Source organism: Hemitrygon akajei, chromosome 23 (assembly GCF_048418815.1).
Source record: "Hemitrygon akajei chromosome 23, sHemAka1.3, whole genome shotgun sequence".
NCBI lineage: Eukaryota > Metazoa > Chordata > Chondrichthyes > Myliobatiformes > Dasyatidae > Hemitrygon > Hemitrygon akajei.
This window is the reverse complement of record NC_133146.1, coordinates 22255694-22280565: the sequence shown is the minus strand read 5'-3', so window position 1 is coordinate 22280565 and position 24872 is coordinate 22255694. Positions and strand designations below refer to the sequence as shown.

The window sequence follows — 24872 nt, the reverse complement described above, 5'->3', positions numbered from 1 at the left end:
ATTCGAAGGAGGCCACGTGCGTTCAGTTCTGTTGCCTAGGACTGGTGGCTAGTAACACGGAAAACGGCTTTTAGCTGACAACGGGGAACTCGACCCCCAACGAACTTCGAAGGATTGACATCATAAAAGGAACGGGCAAGTTTTAACCCGCCTTTCTCTCCAACCCACCCAAAGAGCTGCAGCTTGAATAACAGTGACTTTTATATTTCTATTGGACAATACATTACCCCCTAGACAACGATAGAGCTATTTCTTATTATTACTATACCCGCGCTTTTAGATGTAGTATTGACGAAGTATATTATCTGTCTGTTTTGCATTAATCTTATTTTTGTGCCCCTTTATCAATAAATACTTTAAAAAATAGTACCATCAGACTTCAACGGACCTCTCTATCTTTGCTGGTAAGTGACCCAGTTACGGGGTACGTAACAATACGTTTCCATGTTAATTTTCTTGCAGACATCTACATGAAAGTAAAGAAACACAAAGACAAACTGTGTAAATAAGAATAAATAATACTGAGAACACCAGTTGTTGAGTCCTTGCAAGTAAGCCTGTAGGTTGTGGAACCAGATCAGAGTTGTAGTGAGTGAAGTTATCTATGCCAGTTCAGGAGCCTGATGGTTGAGGCCTAATAACTCTCTCTGAACCTGATTACATGGGACCCAAGGCTCATGTACTTCCTGCCTGATGGTAGTAGCAAGAGATGCTAAATGGATGGTGGGGTTCCTTGATAATGGATGCTGCTTTCTTAGGGCAGCACTCTGTAAATATACTCAATGGTAGGGAGGGTTTTGCCTGTGATGGACTCAGCTGTATCCACCACTTTCTGTGGACTTTTCAGTTTCTGGATAAACGGAATCGAACGAATTTTTCCCCTGCTTTGGAGGGGATATCTAATTATGTGATGTAACTACATTAACAAAATGCTGCAAACTGTTTCCATTGTGCTGCCTGACTTTCTAATATCTCAGATCCAGGATCCTTTGTCACAGACCTTTGACCTGAATTGTTAACAGCTTGTCCTTCCACATATGCCTCTTACCGAGCATTTCATATTTTCTTTCAGATTCCAGCAACTGTAGTTCAAGTTTTTCTATTATGTAGCTAGTCCACTTGAGGGGGGAAAGCAGGATACATCTTTCCAGAGGAAATGGAGCTTCATTTATTTATTGATATAGAGCACGGAATAGGCCCTTCCAGCCACGCCACCCAGTGATTCCCTGATTTAATCCTAGCCTAATCATGGGACAATTTACAATGACCAATTAACCTTCCAAACAGTAGGTCTTTGGACTGTGGGAGGAAACTAGAGCACCCAGAGGAAACCCATGCAGCCATAGGGAGAACATACAAATTCCTTACGGACAGTGGTGGGAAATCTGAAGGGCTGTGGTTGCTCAGATGATTGATTTTTTTCACACGAGTGTTAGAATTATCAAGAAAAGGCAGGCAAAGAAATGTATGTCAGCCAGAATGATGTCACAGGGTTGAGATGAATAGCACAAATTTAGCACAAAGTATGTCACCTTATCACAGTACACCCATAATGCCAAATCAGTGTCTCCAATCCAGCATGCCCTCTCCAATATCCTAAATCAAGGCCCAGGTATTCTTACTGGCCTTTGAGTTGCATCTCTGATAGAGGTGTACAGGATAAGAGGCGTAGAAAGAGTGGATAGCCAGCAACTCTTTTTCCTCCGTGTAGAAGTGGCTAATATTGTATAGGGAGAATGTTAGAGGTAAGTTTTTGCTTTAGAGCATATATGTCAAACTCAAGGCCCGCGGGCCAAATCCGGCCCGCGGTGGAATTATCTTTGGCCCGCGAGATAATATCTAATTACTATTAAAGCTGGCCCCAGTAATCGAAGTGCCCATGGCGTATGATACGGCTAATGCTGAGTTTATTCAGGTACCAGGTTTTCAGGGTTTTTAGTGTTTATTCGGCAGTCTTCTTCATAAACGGAATTTGTAAAGTGAAACACTTTGTAGTTATAGCAGAGACTGAGACACATGAGAGCAGGCTGAAAAAACGGAGGCAACGAAAGCTGTGTTCGCACGCGTCTGACTGATCCGGCCCGCATGAAGCTACATTTTGCTCAATCCGGCCCGTGACCTAAAATGAGTTTGACACCCCTGCTTTAGAGTGATGGGTGTGAACGTCCTGCCAGTAGTGGTAGTAGAGGCAGATACTTAAAGGACATCAAAAAACTCTTAGGCATATGGGTGAAAGAAAAACAGATTTCTATGTAAGATTTTGAAAGGTCAGCACATCATGGGCCAAAGAACCAGTAGCCTTTTATGTTCTAATTCTTTATGACTCAACCTTGCCAACAATTCAGAAGAGCTTAGTTCTATCTAACTGCAGTTCTGGACCTTACAGGACCCACGTGGTTTCAGTGGTAGCTCTCGTCTATCAAACGTGATCAGATCCCATGATAAAACTTGCAGCACAACCTACAGCGTGGCTCCACATTGTCAATAAGCTACCTTTCAGCCATGTCATTAAACACAATCTTGACATTCAATGAATATAAAAGCCCTGCATTGCTATTCCTGGGGAACACTGCATTGCCTAAACATTTTTTGGCTTTGTGAAGAATTATTGTGCACAAATTAGTGTATTTATACATAAATGTAGCCCCCAAAAACTTCACTTGTTTCTTTACAAAATTGCAAGGACAAAAGGCCAAACATGTTTCTCCTTATGTTTAAAAAAACGCCATCTTATAATGGTGACAATTGTGTAGGACAGAGGGGTACATTAAACAAGACCAAGTGATAAACAGTAATAGTTGTTCGATAAAGAGATCAAGGGATTCAGAAAAAAGGGGGCAGAAAAAGAAACAAGAGAAAATCATAAACACAAGAAATTCTGCAGATGCTTGAAATCCAAAGCAGCACACAAAATGCTGGAGGAACTCAGCAGGACAGGCAGCATCTATGGAAATGAATAAACAGTTGATGTTTCAGGCTTAGACCCTTCCTCAGAACTAGAAAGGAATGGGGAAGACACTAGAACAAAAAGGTGGGGGTTAGGAAGGGGAAAGATAGCTCAGAAGGTGATATAGGTGAAGCCAGGTGGGTAGTAAAGGGCTGGAGAGGAAGGGATCAAGAGGAACGTGGACAATAGGAGAAAGGCAGGTGAGAAATAGTAAGAGGCCAGACGGGGAGATTGAAGAGGGGTGGGGGAAGGAAATCATTTTCCTTTTTCAGATATAAAGAATTGATATTCATGCCATCAGGCTGGAAGCTACCCAGACATGATACAAGGTTTTGCGACGTCACCCCGAGGGTGGCCTTGTCATGGGGCACAAGGAGTCCATGGACCAACATTGTGAAATGGGAATGGTAATTAAAATGCTTAGCCACCGAAATTGCAGTTTTGGTGGATGGTGTGGAGGTGCTTGATGAAAAAGCCCCACAACATACAATAGATCTCACCCGTGTAGTGGATGCTGCATTGTCGACCTAGACGACCCATTAGACGACCTTAGCAGATTCGCAAGTGAAGCGTTGCCTCACCTGGAAGGAATATTAAGGGACATGAATGTTGGATACAGAGGCTCATGGGGTGGTAGGTAAGGTCAAGAGGGGCTCATCACTGTTAAGATTGTGGGAAGAACGTTCGGGAAATGGAGGGGATGCAGGTGAGGGCAGCGTGAAAGCTGGAGGAAGGGAAACCCCGTTCTTTGAAGGAGACCATCTGATGTCCTGGAACGGAAAGCTACATCCCAGAAACAGATGCAGAAGAAACTGAGAGAAGGGAATGGCATTTTTACAGAAAGGAAAATGCTTGTTTGTTGAAAATGCAGATCTCCCTTTGACCAAGTGTGATAATTTGATTAAAACAGGTGGGGTTTTTTAAATCCACTGAATTCTCCACAGTTTAGATGTAGGCTTGATTATAACACACCTATGAAACTGGGTTTGCAAAATGGGAAAAAAACAGCCCAATAACCAAATTTTTAAACTTTTATTTCTAATAAAATCCATTTTTTGTACATTTATACAAGAGCATTTAACACAGAATAGGGATTGAAGTTGGAAGGAAGTATCCCACAATGCTGAACCTTTTAAGGTCCCACTTTTTTTTTTAAAAGCACGACCAGTCATGTATCTGCAGTGTTAGGCATCTATCTATACCAAGCCTCCCCTAATCAACCAACTAGAATCGCAGTGCACAGGGGCTAAATCTTTTCATCAGGTAGCTTCTATTTGTATTTGTTTAACTCCTGTGCTATTACCCAAAATGAAAACAAGAAACTCGTCCAAGGAAATAATTTTCAGATGTTTAACTTCTTAATTTTGCTACAAAATCACCACTAACCAGCCTTTCATTCTTTTCAGTTCAACGTCTACAAAGTAAAAATCTGCACTAACTGCTCCAATAGCTGGATTGCATGATCCAGAATGAAAGGAGGTAATTTATCACTACCCTCCTCTGCAGCCCCTAGATACAAAATGCTCCAAAAAGAGCACAGGTGCGGAAGGCAGTGCTCGTTAACGTTTCCATCGCAACTTTTATCTAAAGGCTTTCAAACTAAAACAATAACCACTTGGGTGAGCAAAAAGCTCCCCACCCCAGAGCAATGATCAAATTAAACAACAACTGGTCTTGACTCAAAGGAATATCCGGGGTGGGGCAGAGAAAGGAAGAGGAACAAAAAAAAACTTGGCAATCGTCAGCTTCTTAAATTTCACCATCATTAGCCTTGAGCAAAAGGAGGGGAAAACTGTGCTCTGGGAATTTTCTGTTAGACAAAAGGGTAGAGGGAAGAGGGAAGCCAGACCGACTGACACCATCTCTTTCAAAATAAAACTGGTGGATTACAATTTGCCCTTAATAAGCAAGGAAGATAAAACTCAAACATTCATTGACACATAGTCAGATCTTCTAACACCGACTGGTACTAGATACCACAGAAGGCACATAGTGGTGTTCCCAGCAATCTCACAACATGGTAGAACGTTAACTTCCCGATTCTTTTCAACAGGAACTCTGCTGAGACAATAAGTGTGCAAATATTGTGGTAGGGAAGAACACTCCCCCCCACCACATACTAATAAACTAAAGTGTACAGGTAAAGAAAAAAAATACTCTTTATTCTCTCATTTCACCTGCACAAGGGTCAAAAATTTGAAGTCAACCTATTATTCACATTTTAGGCAGCAATAAATCTCAAAATTGAAAAAAAAATTGCACCTGTAGTCTACTGTGCTAAACAAAAGCACATTTCAAGAAAGAGCCCCAGTTTAACCATCTTTAAAACAGGAAATCATGTCAGATCAATAACCCTAAGGATGCAGTTTGGAAAGCGACAAAAACAAATTGAGGAACTTTTGGAAACTGTTCTCCCCAGGAGTAGCTAACACCGGACTGCAGAGATGTGGCCTGCCACATCTCTCAGTCAACATAGCTGGATTTCTGCATTTGCCTCATCATTGTCAAGTACTTTGAAGACTTTGTCTGTCTGGCTTTTGATCCTTGAATTCTGTTTCTTTGTTTGTTCTGCAAGAAAGCAAAGATTCCTCACATTATCAAAAGCTCAAAAAAGCTGAAGACATTTCAGAAGTTCAACAAGGAAATCTAACATCTTCCATGCAATGTTACCCTATCCTGTTACAGAAAATGGTTTCCAGTTGGTAGATATTGGTTTCCTCTTCCCAGTTACCCTACTAACTGATACAAAATAAATAACGTACATATACGTCACCATATACAACAGAGATTCATTTGCACACGGGCATACTCAATAACCAAAATAGAATCAATGAAAGGCGGCACCAGCAACGCAGACCACCAGTGTTCAAAAGACAACAAACTGTGCAAATACAAAAAAAAAATAAAAACAATGAATAACAAGAACATGAGGTGAAGAATCCTTTAAAGTGAGTCCACAGGTTGCGGGAACCGTTCAGTGACGGGGCAGGTGAAGCTGAATGAAGTTATCCCCTCTGGTTCAAACACCTGATATTTGAAGGGTAATAACTGTTCCTGAACCTGGCAGTGAGAGTCCTGAGGTCCCTGTACCTTCTTACCGACAGCAACAGTGAGAAAATCATGACCTGGGTGGTGGGAGGTCTTAATGATGGATGCTGCTTTCGTTTGTGTAGATGTGCTCAATGGTGGGGAGGGCTTTTCCCGGCATGGACTGGGCCATATCCACTATTTTTTGTAGTATTTTTTAATTCAAGGGCATTGGTGTTTTTATAGCAGGCTGTGATGCAGCCAGTCAATAAACTATCCAAACATCTATAGAAGGTACAATATAGAAGGCCATGCTTCCATTCAAATTTGCTCCCCATTTTATACCAAATACCATCATTGCTTCTCTCTATCCCTTATCTTTTTCAAACTGCTTTAACATTTTTGCCTTCAAATACTGGAAAAATAACTGGGGAATTTTCTAATGGTGACAAACTAGGAACAGTAGATCACCAAGGATATGCGAGAATCTACTTAAATCATTTAAAGTTAGATTTTTTTTAGAATTTGATTTGAATTTGAATTGACTTTATTTCTTACATCCTTCACATACATGAGGAATAAAAATCTTCATGTTACATTTCTGTCTAAATGTGCAATCATAGTAATAATAATTTATAATAAATAGAACAGTCAATGTAACATAGAAACACACTCAAATCAGCGTGAGTTAATCATTCTGATGGTCTGGTGGAAGAAGCTGTCTGTCCTGGAGCTTGTTGGTCCTGGCTTTTATGCTACAGCACCATTTCCCGGACGGTAGCAGCTAGAATAGATGGTGGTTGAGGTGACTCCGATTCCCACTGATCCTTCAGGCCCTTTTCCTCACACCTGTCTTTGTACATGTCCTGAAGCATGGGACATTGGGAGATACAGATGCACTGAGTAGTCCACTCCACTCTCTGTAGAATCCTGCGATTAAGGGAGGTACAGTTCCCAAACCAGGCAGTAATGCAGCCAGTCAGGATGCTCTCAATTGTGCCTCTGTAGGAAGTTCTTAGGATTATGGGGGCCCATACCGAACTTACTCAAAAGAAACAACCCTTTCCCCATCCAAACTCATCTCCACCATCACCACTCATCTGGGTCAGATTGTCCTAAGCTAGTTCCAACCTAAACGTATCTTAACCGAAGTTATCACTAATTTCTCTGTCCTCTAGTGTATCCTCGACCTCCTTGTACATTTTCACATACATGCTGCCCTTCAGTACAAGAAGGGCAGACTCCACTTGCGTACAGACAACAGCTGGCTTAGCTCACAACACAATGCTGGAGGAACTCAGCAGGTCAGGAAGCATCCAAGGCAGGTAATAAACAGTCAATTAAATTATTCCCTTCCATAGATTCTACCTGGTCTGCTGAGTTCCTCCAGCATATTGTGTGTTACTCTAGATTTCTAGCATTTGAAGAATCTCAGGTTTAGCTCACTGCCAGCTCCCTCGGCACATCTGCCAACTAACACAGCTTGCCTAATGTCTAATATTTGAAAAGCAGAATTATCCTTCAGCCAAATACTCAATGATTACAGCTGCCACCTTTAGTTCCTGCTACAAATCCTGTCCTTGACCACCAATTCGAACCCTCTTTCAAGCAAACAAACTGAAACCAAAATAATTCATAACCATGCTATTTATCCTGGCCCTCTAAACACAGACTTGCTCGATCCCAAGCTGCCCATTTTTACCTGTCCCACCACAACTTGCATGTTGCTGAAATCTTTAAACATCTGTTTGTATCTCAAGAATGAACTGGTTCAATGATCTCTTGGGCCAACTGTGATCCTCCACAATGCACATGTTTATGATAAGAAAAACAGCATCTGCCACTCAGAAGTAAAAGATGCCCTATCTGCTCATCACCCTATTGCTAGATTTCAAATTTCTCCAACAGAGACAGCAATGCAGCCAATATAAAAAGGAGAGGAGTTGCGAAACAGGGCTGATGAAAAATGAAGAGGCGTGAGATGACAGCAGGTCGCAGCAGGTTGGGGGGTTGCGGGCGGTTTGCAAGAATCAGCCACGGATGGATGGCAGATGGAGGAAGAAGGAAAATTGAGGCTGTCTCAACCTTCTCATTCTCCTCCCTCACGTGTCTTTGTCGATCATCTCACTTAGGGCAGACCCCTCCCACCCCATCATCTTTCACCCCTCAGTCCACTGGTCACCTCAGGATCCAATCTCAGTATCCCCCTTCCCTTTATGCAAGCCATCTTGCCTCTAGATCCTGAGGCAAGGTTTTGACCCAAAACAGCAAACTCTTCCTCCACCCCCCACCCAACCGATGCTGACTGACCTGCCAAGTTCCTCCAGAAAACCGGAGAAATGCATCACTAAAAACAAATTAAGCTTTTCGTAAGTCCTGTTTTTGTAATGTGGTGTTAGTTTTCGGTCACGTAATATCTCAAGGCTCTGTTACAAAAACTAAGCTGAGGTGCAACTAAATGTTATTTACTGCAGTGCACTCAGAAATACAGAACTAGAAGTAATTATGTTGTTAACAACACACACAAAATGCTGGTGGAACAGACGGAGGAATTGTGAGAAGGGGATAGCATTTTTCGTGACACTTCTCATGCTTTGAATTTTTTCTATGATTTTAAGTTCCCTGGCCCCCACCGTCTTATTTTCACCATGGACATCCAGTCCCTCTATACCTCCATCCCCCACTGAGTTGGTCTCGAAACTCTTCGCTTTTTTTTTGGATTCCAGACCTAACCAATTCCCCTCTACCACCACTCTCCTCCGTCTAGTAGAATTAGTTCTTACTCTCAATAATATCTCCTTTGGCTCCTCCCACGTCCTCCAAACCAAGGGTGTAGCCATGGGCATCCGTATGGGTCCCAGTTATGCCTGCCTTTTTGTTGGCTTTGTGGAACAGTCCATGTTCCAAGTCTACACTGGTATTCATCCCCCTTTTCCTTCGCTACATCGACGACTGCATTGGTGCTGCCTCCTGCACGCATGCTGAGCTCGTCGACTTCATTAACTTTGCCTCCAACTTTCACCCTGCCCTCAAATTTACCTGGTCCATTTCCGACACCTCCCTCCCCTTTCTTGATCTTTCTGTCTCCATCGCTGGAGACAGCCTATCTACTGATATTTACTATAAGCCTACAGACTCTCACAGCTACCTGGACTGTTCCTCTTCCCACCCTGTCTCTTGCAAAAATGCTATCCCCTTCTCACAATTCCTCCGTCTCTGCTCTCAGGATGAGGCTTTTCATTCCAGGGCGAAGGAGATGTCTTCCTTTTTTAAACAAAGGGGCTTCCCTTCGTCCACCATCAACTTTGCTCTCAAACGCATCTCTCCCATTTCCCGCACATCTGCCCTCACCCCATCCACCTGCCACCCCACTCGGGATAGGGTTCCCCTTGTCCTTACCTACCACCCCACCAGCCTCCAGGTCCAACGTATAATTCTCCATAACTTCCGCCACCTCCAACGGGATCCCACTACCAAGCACATTTTTCCCTCCCCCCCCCCCCCCCTGCTTTTCGCAGGGATCGCTCCGTACACGACTCCCTTGTCCACTCATCCCCCATCACTTCCCACCGATCTCCCTCCTGGCATTTATCCTTGTAAACGGAACAAGTGCTACACCTGCCCTTACACTTCCTCCCTCACCACCATTCAGGGCCCCAGACAGTCCTTCCAGGTGAGGCGACACTTCACCCGTGAGTCGGCTGGTGTGGTATACTACGCCTGGTGCTCCTGGTGTGGCCGTTTATATATTGGTGAGACCCGACGCACACTGGGAGACCATTTTGCTGAATACTGACGCTAGGTCTGCCAGAGAAAGCAGGATCTCCCAGTGGCCACACATTTTAATTCCACATCCCATTCCCATTCTGATATGTCTATCCATGGCCTCCTCTATTGTCAAAATGAATCCAAACTCAGGTTGGAAGAACACCTTATATACCGGCTGGGTAACCTCCAACCTGATGGCATGAACATTGACTTCTCTAACTTCTGTTAATGCCCCTCCTCCCCTTCTTACCCCATCCCTGACATATTTAGTTGTTTGCCTGTTCTCCATCTCCCTCTGGTGATTCCCCCCCTGCCCCCTTTCTTTCTCCTGAGGCCTCCCATCCCATGATCTTTTCCCTTCTCCAGCTCTGTATCACTTTCACCAATCACCTTTCCAGCTCTTAGCTTCATCCCAGCCCCTCCGGTCTTCTCCTATCATTTCGCATTTCCCCCTCCCCCTACTGCTTTCAAATCTCTTACTATCTTTCCTTTCGGTTAGTCCTGACGAAGGGTCTCGGCCCGAAATGTCGACAGTGCTTCTCCTTATAGATGCTGCCTGGCCTGCTGTGTTCCACCAGCATTTTGTGTGTGTTGTTGTTTGAATTTCCAGCATCTGCAGGTTTCGTGTTTAGTAATTATGTTAAAACTACTTAAGATTAGCATTATAGAGAGGGGAAAGAAACATAGACAAGGCTACAGTCAATGTGTCCATTCACTTACTGATTAGATCACTGCGATCCAGGAGAATCTGAAGATCAGTATCACTCATCACTTTCTCGGTGTTTCCTTTCACTACTCTGCTGAGAAAGTTTGAAAGCTGTTAAGTTGGGGAATAGTTATTTAACTAGAATAAATCAATTAACTATTAGCCTAAAGATCAATCAATCCGACTCAAGGATGAATCTGAAATCCAATATTTTCTTCTGTTTGGAAACACTTATCCTCTCCCACCAAATCATTCCCAGAACCAGGGTTTCAAACTCACTGCAAATCTGCATGTGAAAGAAATACTCTGAACAGTGCACACAATTTAAACTCAATTCATGCACATCAAAAAAATCTGGGAGGGATGTGCTGGCATTGGAGAGGGTCCAGAGACAGCTTACGAGAATGATCCCAGGAATGAAAGGATTAATGTACAAGGAGCATTTGATGGCTTTTGGCTTGATGGGGTATCTCATTGGAACATATAACCATCTAACAATTACAGCATGGAAACAGGCCATCTTGGCCCTTCTAGTCCGTGCCGAACTCTTACTCTCACCTAGTCCCACCGACCTGCAACTCAGCCCATAACCCTCCATTCCTTTCCTGTCCGTATACCTATCCAATTTTACTTCACATGACAATACTGAACCTGACTCTACCACTTCTACTGGAAGCTCGTTCCACACAGCTACCACTCCCTGAGTAAAGAAATTCCCCCTCGTGTTACCCCTAAACTTTTGCCCCTGAACTCTCAACTCATGTCCTCATTTGAATTTCCCCTACTCTCAATGGAAAAAGCCAATCCACATCAACTCTATCTATCCCCCTCATAATTTTAAATACCTCTATCAAGTCCCCCCTCAACCTTCTATGCTCTAAAGAATAAAGACCTAACTTGTTCAACCCATCTCTGTAATTTGGGTGCTGAAACCCAGGTAACATTCTAGTAAGTCTTCTCTGTACTCTCTCTATTTTGTTGACATCTTTCCTGTAATTCGGTGACCAGAACTGGACACAATACTCCAAATTCGGCCTTACCATTGCCTTATACAATTTTAACATTACATCCCAACTCCTATACTCAATGCTCTGATTTATAAAGGCCAGCATACCAAAAGCTTTCTTCACCACCCTATCCACATGAGATTCCACCTTCAGGGAACTATGCACCATTATTCCTAGATCACTCTGTTCTACTGCATTCTTCAATGCCCTACCATTTACCATGTATGTCTTATTTTGATTATTCCTACCAAAATGTAGCACCAAACACTTACCAGCACTAAACTCCATCTGCCATCTTTCAGCCCACTCTTCTAACTGGCCTAAATCTCTCTGCAAGTTTTGAAAACCTATTTCATTATCCACAACGCCACCTATCTTAGTATCACCTGCATACTTACTAATCCAATTCACCACCCCATCATCCAGATCATTAATGTATATGACAAACAACATTGGACCCAGTACAGATTGGAGGCACACCACTAATCACCGGCCTCCAACCTGACAAGCAGTTATCCACCACTACTCTCTGGCATCTCCCATCCAGCCACTGTTGAATCCATTTTACTACTTCAAAATTAATACCTAACGATTGAACCTTCCTGACTAACCTTCAGTGCGGAACCTTGTCAAAGGCCTTTTACATATCGAATATTGAAAGGTCTTTATACAGTGGATGTGAAGAGAATGTTTCTGATAGTGAGGGAGTCTAGGACCAGAGGGCACAGCCTCAAATGGGCATCACTTCAGAACAGAGATGAGGGAAAATTTCTTTAACCAGGGTGGTGAATCTGTGGAATTCATTGCCACAGATGGCTGTGGAGGACAAGCCATTGGGTACATTTAAAGTGAAGGTTAAAAGTTTCTGGATTAGTAAGGGCATCAAAGTTTATGGTGAGATGGCAGGAGAATGGGGTTGAGAGGCAAAATAAATCAGCCATGGTAGAATGGTGGAGCATACTCGATGGACCAAAAGGCTTAATTCTGCTTTATATCTTGTGGTCGACAATTTCTGCAAATTGTTTAATTTAACAGGATAGGACTTGAATGTTCCAAACCAACACATAATATAGGACGAAAATGATAGCTGTTCTTACATAATTAATGAGATCTGTGAGGTGCACTTAAACTTGAACAATGATAAGCTCCTAAACAAAAGCAATTTGTGGAGGAAAACAAGAAATCATCCACAGAGTTTGAACCAAAATCACACAAGTTTAGGGAAGGTGATGAATGATTTGGCTACACTTTGCAGCTTCAGATCAAAGGGTAAATATTGTAGGAGGAATTCAAGCCACAAGAGGGAACAAAACTACGATTTTGAACTTAATTAAATGTGGGGGGAGGGGGAGTCAGCAAAAAGTTTGTCATACATTCTGCAATTCGTCTACTTTACCTGTCATGATCCCGAGATTTCAGCAACTCCATTAGTTCAGTAGAATCCAAACTACACCGAGACTGATTCAGACCCGATTTCCCCCCTTTGAATTTATCTAAATAGAAATTAGGACAAAAAGACACTGAGCATTCTGGATAAGATTTTTTTTAAATCAAAGTACATAAAACTTGACAGCACAGTAAGTTAGTCAAGTTTCTTTTGAAACTCCTGGTTGAAACCCAGGCCACAAATTACCCAACACCAGAAAGTGGGCTCATTTGGTGCTCAGTGATGAAAATGGATAAAATCAATTACTTGGTTTAAAATGCCCTCTGAATGGATATCCAAGCCTTTCCCTCCCAACTTCCTTACAGGGTGAGAAAAGTTGACTTCAGATCCCAGCATCACGACACCCCAGGTTAGCCACACAGCACAGTCAAAATGAGCACCTACCCTATCCTATGTCAGTCTAACAGACAGGATCCATGAGATGTTATGCATTCCCAAATCAAGCTTCCTGTGGGCCTCAACAACAGTGGGCAATGAATGTCATGCCAAAATAGGGAAAATGAAGATATATCCACTTCCATTCAAAACTGAAACTGACTCATTTTTAATGGAAGCCTTACAAAACAGCCAAGCTTTTCACTCGCTCTGACATGGATTTGACCTCAGACACTCAGTTCCACAAACCAACCCACAGTAACCTTACGCTTCCTTTCATCACCCTCTCTACCCCTGCTACACCTGCCATGTCAATCATCAATGCAAACACTAAAATGAAAAATGCTTCATTTCAAAATAAAGGCCTCACTACTAGAGAAAAATCATAATATGAAAACATGGAGCAAGACAAGCAATCAAAATAAAGTTCCCTCTGAGAAAATGCCACAGTGAAATTACTAACTTTTATGAATAACCATCTTTTCAAGTTGCCTCTTGGCTGCAGCTTTCTCCACAATCTTCTCATCAATGGTGTTGGCAGTTACCAGGCGATACACCACAACTGGCTTGCTCTGACCAATTCGATGGCACCGATCCTGAGCTTGAAGATCAGCCTGAGGATTCTTAAAAACAAATGAGATGATCAGAGGCTTCAACAGTCCTATTGGAAATGGGTATTTGAAAATCAAAGCTGTGGGTACTGCAAATCTGAAAAAAAAAAGATCTGAGAGACATGGACCATGTGTAGGCAAAGGGATTAATTTAGTTTGCTGTCATGCTCAGCACAGACATCATGGGCCAGAAGACCTGTTCCTGTTCTGTACTTTTCAGTGCTCTATGATCTAAAATGGAAAATGCTGGAAGTACTCAGTAAGTGAGATAGCATCTTTGGTAACAGAAAAACATTATTATCTCAGGTCAGACCATTCATCAGGAACAGGAAAGAGAAGATAGATCTGATTGCACAAAGCATTGGATAAGGATTATCAAGGTAGGAATATCTGTAGTAGGGCGCGGCTGAAATGATTCCACTGTATGCAGAGCATATGGCTTAAGATTTTAATTTTAAATCTATTTGGGAGAGGAAAGAAAGGGACATCAAAAAATTGTGAAAGATAGGTCAGAGGTATTGCTAAGAAAAGGGGAATGCTGGAAATACCAAGCAGATACAGTGTAAATGTAGAGAGAAAAATACAAATTAGTATCGCAGATAGATAACATTAAAGCTTCGCAGAGCACCTCCATTCAATCCACAGTTACACCCCCTAGCTCCTAATTTACTTTAACTTCTGTTCTCCAACCCACTCTGACCCATCTCTGCAGCTTCCAGCATTGTTCAAACATAGCTCTAGGAGCTCATCATACACTTGGACACATCACAACCTACAAGTCTCAATATCTAATACAACAAGATCAAGTATCTTCCTCTTACTGTTCATGCTGGTTCTCCTGTAATCACATCCTTAAAATTAACCCACTTTTACTCTTCCTACTAACCCTGCTTATCTGCTGGGTACTTCCAGTATTCCCTTGTTAGTTTCAGGTTCAACAGCAGCCTGACCTGCAAGTTGCAGCTTCAATACTTTTCTTGGCTCATTCTCTCTCTGACCTTCCCTATTAATTAGCTCGACAAGAGTCATAAACATTAAAATTATCTCAACAATGCTGACATCAACTCTACTTCTCCTTACAACACAAGGCCATTGGGCCCATTGATTCTATGATAGCTCTTCAAAGCATTTCCAATCCCCCACTGGTTTTCCCTGAATTCTACTCTCTCCACATTCCCACTGTCCTCATCCTTGAGATTCTGTTACCCACTTACAAGGTCTTTGAACTGAAGTATTAACTGCTTCTCCTTCAATGCCCTACTGAGCATTCCCAGCATTTAATGTTGTTATTGGAAATTGATACTGGTTACCTTGAGCTGTTTAAAAATTTACAAATATAGATGCTTCATGTATGGAAGAGTCAGGATCAGATCATGATGTACACAAACTTGGAAAGATGACTATGAATTTACTCATGTTCTTGAAGCTAGCTCTGTTTTAACTACCATATTTAGACTTTAAAATCCAAGGTCAAAGAAAATATATTTTTAAAAAAACAAACAGCTTCAAGTTCCTGGAAAGTATCAAAATATCAGAGGATCCATCCTAGGCTTAACATATTGATGTAATCATGAAGGTGGCATGCTAGCAGCTATATTTCATTAGGAGTTTGAAGAGACTTATCTCTCACCAAAGACACCAGCATATTTCCAAGGATGTACTATGGAGAGCATTCTGGCTAGCAGCATCACCGTCTGGTATGGAGGCTCCAATGCACAGGATCAGAAATGGCTGCAGAGTGTCATAAACAAAGCCAGCTCCATCAGGGCACTACCCTTCTCACCATTGAAAGGCAGTGGCTCCAGGCAGCATCCATCATTAAGGATCCTCACCACCCCAGAAATACCCTCTTCTCATTACTACCATCAGGGAAATGGTACACAGCTGGAGGATGTACATTCAATGTTTTAGGAACAGTTTCTTTTCCTTCACCCTCAGATTTCTGAAAAGTCCATGAACCTATGAACACTAACTCACTATTTTGCTCTTTTACAGTGATAAGCACTGGCTATCCTCCCTCAACACTCTCCGTCCTGACGCAGGGTCTCAAAACACCAATCGACTCTTTGCCTCCACAGATGCTGTGTGCCAAGCAGGTCTTCCTGCAATTTTATCTCAATTTGTCTGTCGGATTACAGTAAACCAGTACCAGTATTGTTACACCCTCATATTAAATCAATGTGCTCAATACAAGCACAGCTCAGCCATCACAGAAAGCCCTGATTGAGGACCCTGAAGGGAGTATACAAATTGCACTTTACTGATAAGTACTATGATCTCCCATATAAAATACAAATATATTGTTCAAAATCAACACCAGTCAAGGTGTTAAAACCAAGATCAACCAGCTGTATCCCAGCCCCGAGAGTACTTACCCAGTCACTATCATATATAATGACAGTGTCTGCTGCTGTCAGGTTAATGCCTAAACCACCAGCTCGAGTGCTCAGTAAGAAGAGGAAAACTTCAGGATCATTGTTGAAGTTGTTTATCTAGGAAATAAGAGACAATCATCAACCAATCCCTCTAATGCAATCCACAACACTCAAGACGAATCCCCACGGCAGTAATACAACTGCAAACTAATCAACTGATAAAGAGCATGAAGCAAAAATATGAGACTTCTCAACCACTTAAATCTTCTTGAACTATCACAAGCTGTTACATTTTTAAGATAAACTGTTGTGGAATAAATAGACCAACCCAGCAAATGACAGTGTGAAGATCCTGGTGGAGCTGGGACAAGACTGTCTCAGCTGATTGATGTACAATATAACTGAAGCATAACCTCCATACTTTTTCATTCTATTCCTTTAACAATAAACAATGTTATTTGTGTTCACTTCCCTAACTGCTCGCTGTTCTTGTATATGAGACTTTTGTGAACCTTGCACTCAGACCCACAGATCCCTCTGCATCTCAAACTTCTGCAGTTTTTTTTAAATAAAAGTTTTATATAAAAGTCTACCAAAAAAGGACAAGTCATCTTACCCCACTTCCCAGATTCTTGTCCACTCATTTATCCATATCCTTTTACAGACTCCCTATATCCTCTTGGCAACTTAATTTTCCTTGGGCTATTAGCAAATTTAACTAAGATACTCTTGATGTCAGTTATCCCAGACTCATGTGGCACACCACTGATTACATCTTGCCAAGCAGAAAAAGACACATTTATGCTTTCTCCTAGTTTCCTGTTGTCCAGCTAATCTTCCAACTATGCCCATATTACCTCTTACCCCATGACATTTTTTTCTTCATTCAATCACCTCTGATACAACATGAAATTTCTATTTGGCACTCTCTAATGCTAAAAGCAGTGTCTGCTCCACATCCCTTGATTGGATTTATTTTTCTGGTTTAATGAAAAATGCCAAAAGGTCAACACACAAAATGTTTATCAACAGGTATTCTGACAGAAACTTGAGAGATTTAAAATGCAGCTTTGGAGGGGAACATACATTTTCCTCGCGCAGATTGTAAGGCATGGAACCATCTAAGCGGCTGTATTTATAGTCTCTCAGGTAGCAGTAGTCCATCAGGATGTCCAACATTGACGTCATTTGAGAAAATACCAGCACCTGTTTTAAAACAAAATTCAGTGCTCTATCAGAACACAATGCTGCTGAAATTAACTTCAGATTAAAGACATCGGTGAAGTGCTGGGCTAGTTAACTGATGGGTTTCATGTTTATACAAGAAACCAGTGACATCTTGCAGGAAGAAGCAGGCACAGAAGTTCTTTGCTCCAGCATTAATTTGCAGCAAGATGCCCCTGGTGGAACTTCTAAGCCAGATCTGCAAACATTTCAGTCTTTTGAGGCTTGAGTTTATTTACCTGGTTTAGAAAGGGTCGCATTTGTTTTACTTGTTTACTGACCACCTTTACAAGGTTAACAAAATGACACTGCCTTACAGTATTTTAAAGTTTAAGGAAAATTTGTAAATTTTGGTCATTTAAATGTGTGTTTCACAAGTAGTCGGCCCTCCTTATCTGTGAGTTCCGCATGCGCAAATTCAACCAACCACAAATCCAGAAAACTCTTAAGTGCTCTTCCAGCACTTGTTGTTCAAGCATGTATAGACTTTTCTCTTGTCATTATTCCCTAAACAATGCAGTATAACAACTATCTACATAGCATTTATATTGTATTAGGCATATAAGTAATCTAGGAGATCATTCAGAGTATACGGGAGGATGTGCATAGGTTATTGTGGATTGGGATCAAAAAAAAGTTCTCTTACTAAGTAAGTCAGAACAGGTACATCCGGTATTATTTAGCGTTAGTTAGTCAAATGTTTGTCTTAGTATATAGTATATATTTTACCTTTCTCTGCATATAAAACACTTAAGAAACATATGTATTTCAATAATTAAACCACTGTGTTGCTTGGTAATAATTGTAGCTTTCATCGGGGCAGTGTCTTTCTCACTTTATCCTTTAGAATTGTTCCGATCGTTGACCGACTGTAGCCTAGTGCTTTTCCAATGACTGATGGCGTTTCACCTCTTTCCGAGCATTTATTATTTCCACTTTATTTTCAATCGTGATCACGATTATTTTTGTGAACAGAAACACTGCGGATTCAGAGCTCCGCTGGATCCTAAAGTCCACCACACTGAGACAGGGACTTGAGCATCCGCATTTTTTGGTATCCATGAGGGGTCCCGGAACCAATCCTCCGCGGATAAGGAGGGCCGACTGTACTTCACTTTGAAATCCAGCTTTTGGGCCCTGATCTATGGACATTTCTATTTCTTTACATAATGACTTAAATTCCAGGGGATATACTAGTGCTTTCTCCTCATCATTCTCCTCTCCCAAAGCTACATTCTGTGCTAGCTATTCAAACATATATTGCTACTGTTGCAATGCCATATTTTATTAATTTCCCACAACACAGGAGGAGGCCCTTTGGCCTAATAGGTCCATACCAGCTCCCAACAGAGGAATCCACCAGCCATATTACCCACCCCCACCCAACTTCCAAAAAAAGTTAAGAAATTTGTTGAAAACAGGGACATCAAGTGCCATAGTTCTCCAAAGGACCCTAGGAGTCCTTGCACAACAGCCACTCAAGAATAAACTGCAAAACATTAATTTTATTACAAAAGGATTTAACTACAGAAGTTTTATTGCAACGATTTTGGGTCTTGGTGAGACTGCACTCAAGGTCTGAGTTAATTTTACCTTAGAAGAAATGCAGCTGCCAGAGAACAAGTAGAGTGAAGATTCGCTTGACTGGGTTCAGGGACCATGGGCTTTTGCCACATGATGCAAGATTGGAATAGGCCAGGCTGTATTCTTTGTAAGTCTGTGAGGAGACCTAATTGAAACTTACAAAATATTTCAAGGGCTTCATAGATTAAGTAAGGGAAGATGTTCCCCTGGCTGAAAAGTCTAGGAACCGATGACAGTATGCGATAACAACTGATTGGTTGCTTTGAACTGAGGAGGAGAAACTCAAGTCACCTAGGGGATGATCAGCTATGGAAGTCTGTAACTTAGGATCACCATGGAGTTTAGTTGTTGATTAATAAATATCTAGACATTAAGGAAACCCAAGGATAAGGCACAAACTAACGGAGATGGGAGTAGACTTTCACATGGTGGATTGGATAGTGGACTACTTGACAGATAGACCTCAGTATGTGCGGTTGGGAGACTGTAGGTCTGACACGGTGGTCAGCAGCACAGGAGCGCCGCAGGGGACCATGCTCTCTCCGGTCCTGTTCACATCAGACTTCCAATATAACTCGGAGTCCTGCCATGTGCAGAAGTTCGCTGATGACACGGCCATAGTGGGGTGTGTCAGGAATGGACAGGAGGAAGAGTATAGGAAACTGATACAGGACTTTGTGATATGGTGCAACTCAAACTACCTGCATCTCAATATCACCAAGACCAAGGAGATGGTGATGGACTTTAGGAGATCTAGGCCTCATATGGAGCCAGTGATCATTAATGGAGAAGGTGTGGAGCAGGTTAAGACCTACAAGTATCTGGGAGTACAGTTAGACGAGAAGCTAGACTGGACTGCCAACACAGATGCCTTGTGCAGGAAGGCACAGAGTCGACTGTACTTCCTTAGAAGGTTGGCGTCATTCAATGTTTGTAGTGAGATGCTGAAGATGTTCTATAGGTCAGTTGTGGAGAGCGCCCTCTTCTTTGTGGTGGCGTGTTGGGGAGGCAGCATTAAGAAGAGGGACGCCTCACGTCTTAATAAGCTGGTAAGGAAGGCGGGCTCTGTCGTGGGCAAAGTACTGGAGAGTATAACATCGGTAGCAGAGCGAAGGGCGCTGAGTAGGCTACGGTCAATTAGGGGAAACCCTGAACATCCTCTACATAGCACCATCCAGAGACAGAGAAGCAGTTTCAGCGACAGGTTGCTATCGATGCAATGCTCCTCAGACAGGATGAAGAGATCAATACTCCCCAATGCCATTCGGCTTTACAATTCAACCGCCAGGAGTAAGATATGTTAAAGTGCCGGGGTTAGGACTCAATGTATTTAAGTAAACTACTTATGAACTTTTTAAAAGCTATTATTAATGCTTTTTGAGAGGGTGATTTTAGATGCATATCATATTTTTACTGAGTTAAGTATTGTACGTAATTAGTTTTGCTACAATAAGTGTATGGGACATTGGAAAAAATGTTGAATTTCCCCATGGGGATGAATAAAGTATCTATCTATCTAATAAGTGAAAGGTCAGTCATGTGTGGCAGGGCAGCCTGAAGAAGCAGGTGGTCTGATCCTGCTTTATTCTATCCTCCATCACGAGCCAATCCAGCTGATTTTATTACCACTTACAAGTACATTGAAGATTCACCAGGATATTACCTGGCTTAGAGAGTTGTGGGCAAAGATTAGATATACTGGGTTATTTTCTCTGGAGCAAAGCATGGGTGCCCTAACAGAGATGCATAAAATAAGATGCAAAGAACACTTGTTATCAAAGAATGTAAAATTATACAGCCATGAGATTTGTTTGCTTACAGGTAGCCACAAAGGAAGAAACAGGAAAAAACCCAATTAAAGAAAAAATAAAGACTAACACCTGATGTGCAAGAAAGGGGGGGGGGGGGGGGGGGAACACAAATCATGGAACAATTGAAGCGAACAACATTCTGAACCAAACCGAGTGCTCAGATCCAAACCCCGAAGCAGCCTAGAGTAGACCCAAAGCTTCGCTCATCAGTTCATGGAACACTGCAGCTGGGGCAGTCTTCATAGCTTCAGTGCTATAGAGAAAGGAGTGACCATCGCAGAGAGCTAGCGAGATTAGCTCTCACCTTGGATCCTGACACCTTTTCTTTCCAGTCCATCTGGGCCAGTGTTTAAATTGACCAAACAATGGTACAGCGAAAGGCTCTGGCACATAGAACCTTGTCCCATGGTAGAATATCCAAAATGAGGGCTTAGACTTAAGATGACAAGAAGGCATTTTGAAGAGAATTTGAGTTTATTTTTGCTACAGGGAGTGAGTGATATCTGGAACTCACTGCCAGAGGTATGATGGCAGAGTCAGATTTAACAGAAATTTAATCAGGCACTTCGAATAGCAAGGCAAAGCAAAGCAGGGTACAGACCTACCAGAAAAGGTTATAGAGGCCAAGTTACTGGTTGTACTTCAGAAGGTCAATACATTTCTCGTCTCATCATTGGGGATGGGGAGAGTGGGCAAATGCCATTGAGTTTGGTGTTGCAGATAAAAATAGAAAACTCTTACATTTGCAGAAACTTGTAAAGTTAGTCAGCTCTACCATGAGTACTAGCCTCCATAGTATCCAAGACATCTTCAAGGAGCTGTGCCTTAGGAAGTTGGCATCCATTATTAAGGACCCCCACCACCCAGTACACAGACACCCTAGAAAAATCTCATTTCAGAGAGGTAGCACCATCAATTTGTGGGAGACTCCCGGAACTTCCGGGAGAGGTGGGATGTCTGCAAGAGTAGCTCCTTAGCAGCTAGCCAGCTAGTTTAAATAACGTTAGCCATGCTAATGAACGAATAACACCTGTTATACTCACCTCAACGTGTCTTTTACATTTTAACCCGCCATGGGCAACAAAAAAGTCACTGTTGCAAACAGAGCAGCGAGCAACACTGTCATTATTTTTGACCCCTATTAGGCAGGGGTACACTTTAGTGTAGTCTGGGGTGAAGTACATTTTATATTTTCTTTTTTTTTTGGAGCACTCTGCCATGGTGCTCTCTCTCTCTCAAAAAAAAAATCGATTTCCGGGATATTATATATAATTTGCGGGTGTCAGGGAGCCACTATCAATATGCAGGAGACTCCCGGAACTTCTGGGAGAGGGGGGATGTCTGCAGAACATGCCTTGTTCTCATTGCTACCATCAGTAAGGAGGCACAGAAGCCTCAAGGCACACACTCAACGATTCAGAAACAGCTTCTTCCCCTCTACCATGCAATTTCTGAATGGACATTGAACCTATGAATACTACCTCACTACATTTTTATTTGATCTTTTGCACTACATATTTTAACTTAACTAGTTAATATATATACTCACTCTAATTCAGTTTCTTTCTCTACATTTATCATGTACTTCATTGTACTGCTGCCATAAATATTGAATAATTCATTTATTATGCTCTCACTGTTATTGTTGCAAGGGCTTATTTAGAACATACTAATCAAAGAAAATAGGATAATGTCATCAGAAACAACAAAAAAAGCTATCCCATGGAAGCCCCCACCAAAGCCTAAACACTCAATCATATTTAAAAACACACAAGTTTGATCCCACCTAGATCCCACAGACACATCACTAAAGGGCTGTGACCGTAAATGAGACAGTAAAATGTGAAAGTAGTTGTGGGGGGCTGAATACTTTTTCAAGGCACTGCATATTAACAGGAATCACCAAAAGTGGTGTGCTGCACAATGTACATTTACACAATATTTAAAAATAAAACTTGTAATAAGCACAGATGTAAGATTTAATCAAACTACAGCTGCTTATCAAGCTTAAAATTAAATCAATGAGCTTGAGAAAATAAACTGGAAGAAAGAATGGTACTCAGACCTTGTGGAAAGAAACTTAGGATTGCTAACAAGAGGATTTTACGGATGTCAAACTGAAATCTGAGAGCAAACTTCCACTTTTGAAGTGGTCAGGTTTTATCAGTTGTTTGTAAACATCCTGGCTCCCAAATAAACAATTTAATTTCTGGCTTTTCTCATTTGTTTTATTGTTGTTTGATTTGTCATTGCTGATAAAGTGAGAAACAAACAGACTCATCACCTTGTGCCCTCTTTTTCTGAGCTCTGGCAGCATTCGATCCAAGATGAGAAACTTTCCAGAACTTTTCACCAACTCTTCATCTATCTGCAAAATATTTCCAAAAAAACCCATCCAAATAAAAACCATAAGAATGCACAAGTCAAACAGCATTCTGCAGAGATTAGGTAACTTAAATATACAAAATCTTTAAAAATTGGAAAATTTGATCATAAAGTTAATTACAAGGCTTTAATCGCACAATTGTATCTAGAGATGTTTAAAAATGCTAAATATATCTATTTGATAGATTAATTAGAAAACCATGCTCCATTTCAGAGTCTTAAAACTAAAAGTTAAGGTCAAGGAAATTGACAATCTGAATGAAAATTGAGAAAATTTGTGGTAAGAAGCTGTTAAAGCATCTCAAAGCAGTTTTTAAGAGGATAAACACTAAAGCTGGGGAAAATAAATCCATGAGGCAGATTCAACAATTAGTATCAATTTAAGATGAGAAGTGTTTAAAAAAAAGCCAAATAATCCTTTAAATTATGAATGATGGTGGGCAGAAAGGTCTGGATGCCTGCATACAAAAATGACTAGAAGGTATCAGCAGCTAGAATCTACTGCAAATAACTGAGAAAGCAAATGGTATGTTGGCCCCTTTAACAAGTGAATTGAATACAGGTGTGGAGACACCCAACTACAGTTAAACAGGGCATTGGTGAGGTCACATCTGGCAGAGCATATTCAGACCTGGTCTCCGCATATTTGTATATTGAAAATATATACTATGTTTACAACAGGGATAAGGAGTCATATCCTTAGAGGAGAGATTGAACAGAGTAAATCTATACTCCATGGTGTTAAGAAGAATGAGAGAGGAGGACTCAAACATTTATGATTCTTTTAGGACTTGACCAAGTAAATGCAAAGCTGATGCTTTTCTCTAGGATAGGATCATGGTCTCAAAAATAAGGGGCTCCTATTCAGGATTGAGATGAGAGAAAATTTAATCAGCTAGATCAATGAGTTTTCAGAATTCTCTTCCCAAGGGAGAGACTCAAGACAGAGATTGCTGGAAATAAAAAGTAATCAAGGGATTTGAAGCTGGTATAGCAAAATGGCACCAGGGTACAACTTGAGATTGCTACTGGATCAGCAATAAATGTGGCCGCTAGGTTGTGAATTGCCCTTCTAGGAATACTGGAGAGATACTCTACATTCTAGGCCTTGGAAGGCAGCGCCAAATTTATAGTAGCAAGAAAAACTAAAAAGTTGAAACCGGCTGGAGAGAGATGAGAGAGCAGAAAAGATAAAGGTTCCATATAAAATTGAAAATTTAATAAAGATCAAAAATACAATTCAAATACCAAAATTATCTGATTTTTCACCAAAATTCTGTAATTTTGTAATTTCAGAAAAATTACACCAAATCATTAACCAACTTGATTTATATTTTTGGGGTGAATTACTTAAAAAAAAAATTACTTTTCCTTACTTCTCAAGGGAAAAACATCCCTAAGTTCCAGATTCCCTTACCCAAACTGAGATTTGTACACAAATTCTCATGGTTGTAACATGTTTCTATTTCCACATGGAAAGAGTATATTCAGTGAATCCAGTTACCCTAAATTACAGATAACATACTGTTGAATCTTCAGATTTTCCATTCCTAACACAGACATTAGCAACAACTCATCTGTAACAAACCATTAAGGCCCTGAAGA

General features: G+C 41.4%; 1 protein-coding gene across 6 annotated transcripts in view; it reads right to left on the bottom strand.

Moving 5' to 3' along the window:
- Nucleotides 1-3965: 3965 nt before the first annotated feature.
- Nucleotides 3966-24872, bottom strand: part of hells (helicase, lymphoid specific) — a 62421-nt gene continuing 41514 nt past the window's right edge. For 5 of the 6 annotated variants that reach the window (XM_073027189.1, XM_073027187.1, XM_073027183.1 and 2 more), the window contains exons 16-22: nucleotides 23167-23250; nucleotides 17350-17469; nucleotides 16264-16380; nucleotides 13741-13900; nucleotides 12852-12948; nucleotides 10463-10542; nucleotides 3966-5515 (exon numbers count right to left, since the gene is read on the bottom strand). In XM_073027189.1, coding sequence (XP_072883290.1) covers nucleotides 5415-5515; nucleotides 10463-10542; nucleotides 12852-12948; nucleotides 13741-13900; nucleotides 16264-16380; nucleotides 17350-17469; nucleotides 23167-23250 — 759 coding nt within the window. In that variant the 3' untranslated portion in view covers nucleotides 3966-5414. The remainder of the gene's footprint in view (nucleotides 5516-10462; nucleotides 10543-12851; nucleotides 12949-13740; nucleotides 13901-16263; nucleotides 16381-17349; nucleotides 17470-23166; nucleotides 23251-24872) is intronic. The other variant, XM_073027185.1, reaches the window with a different exon arrangement.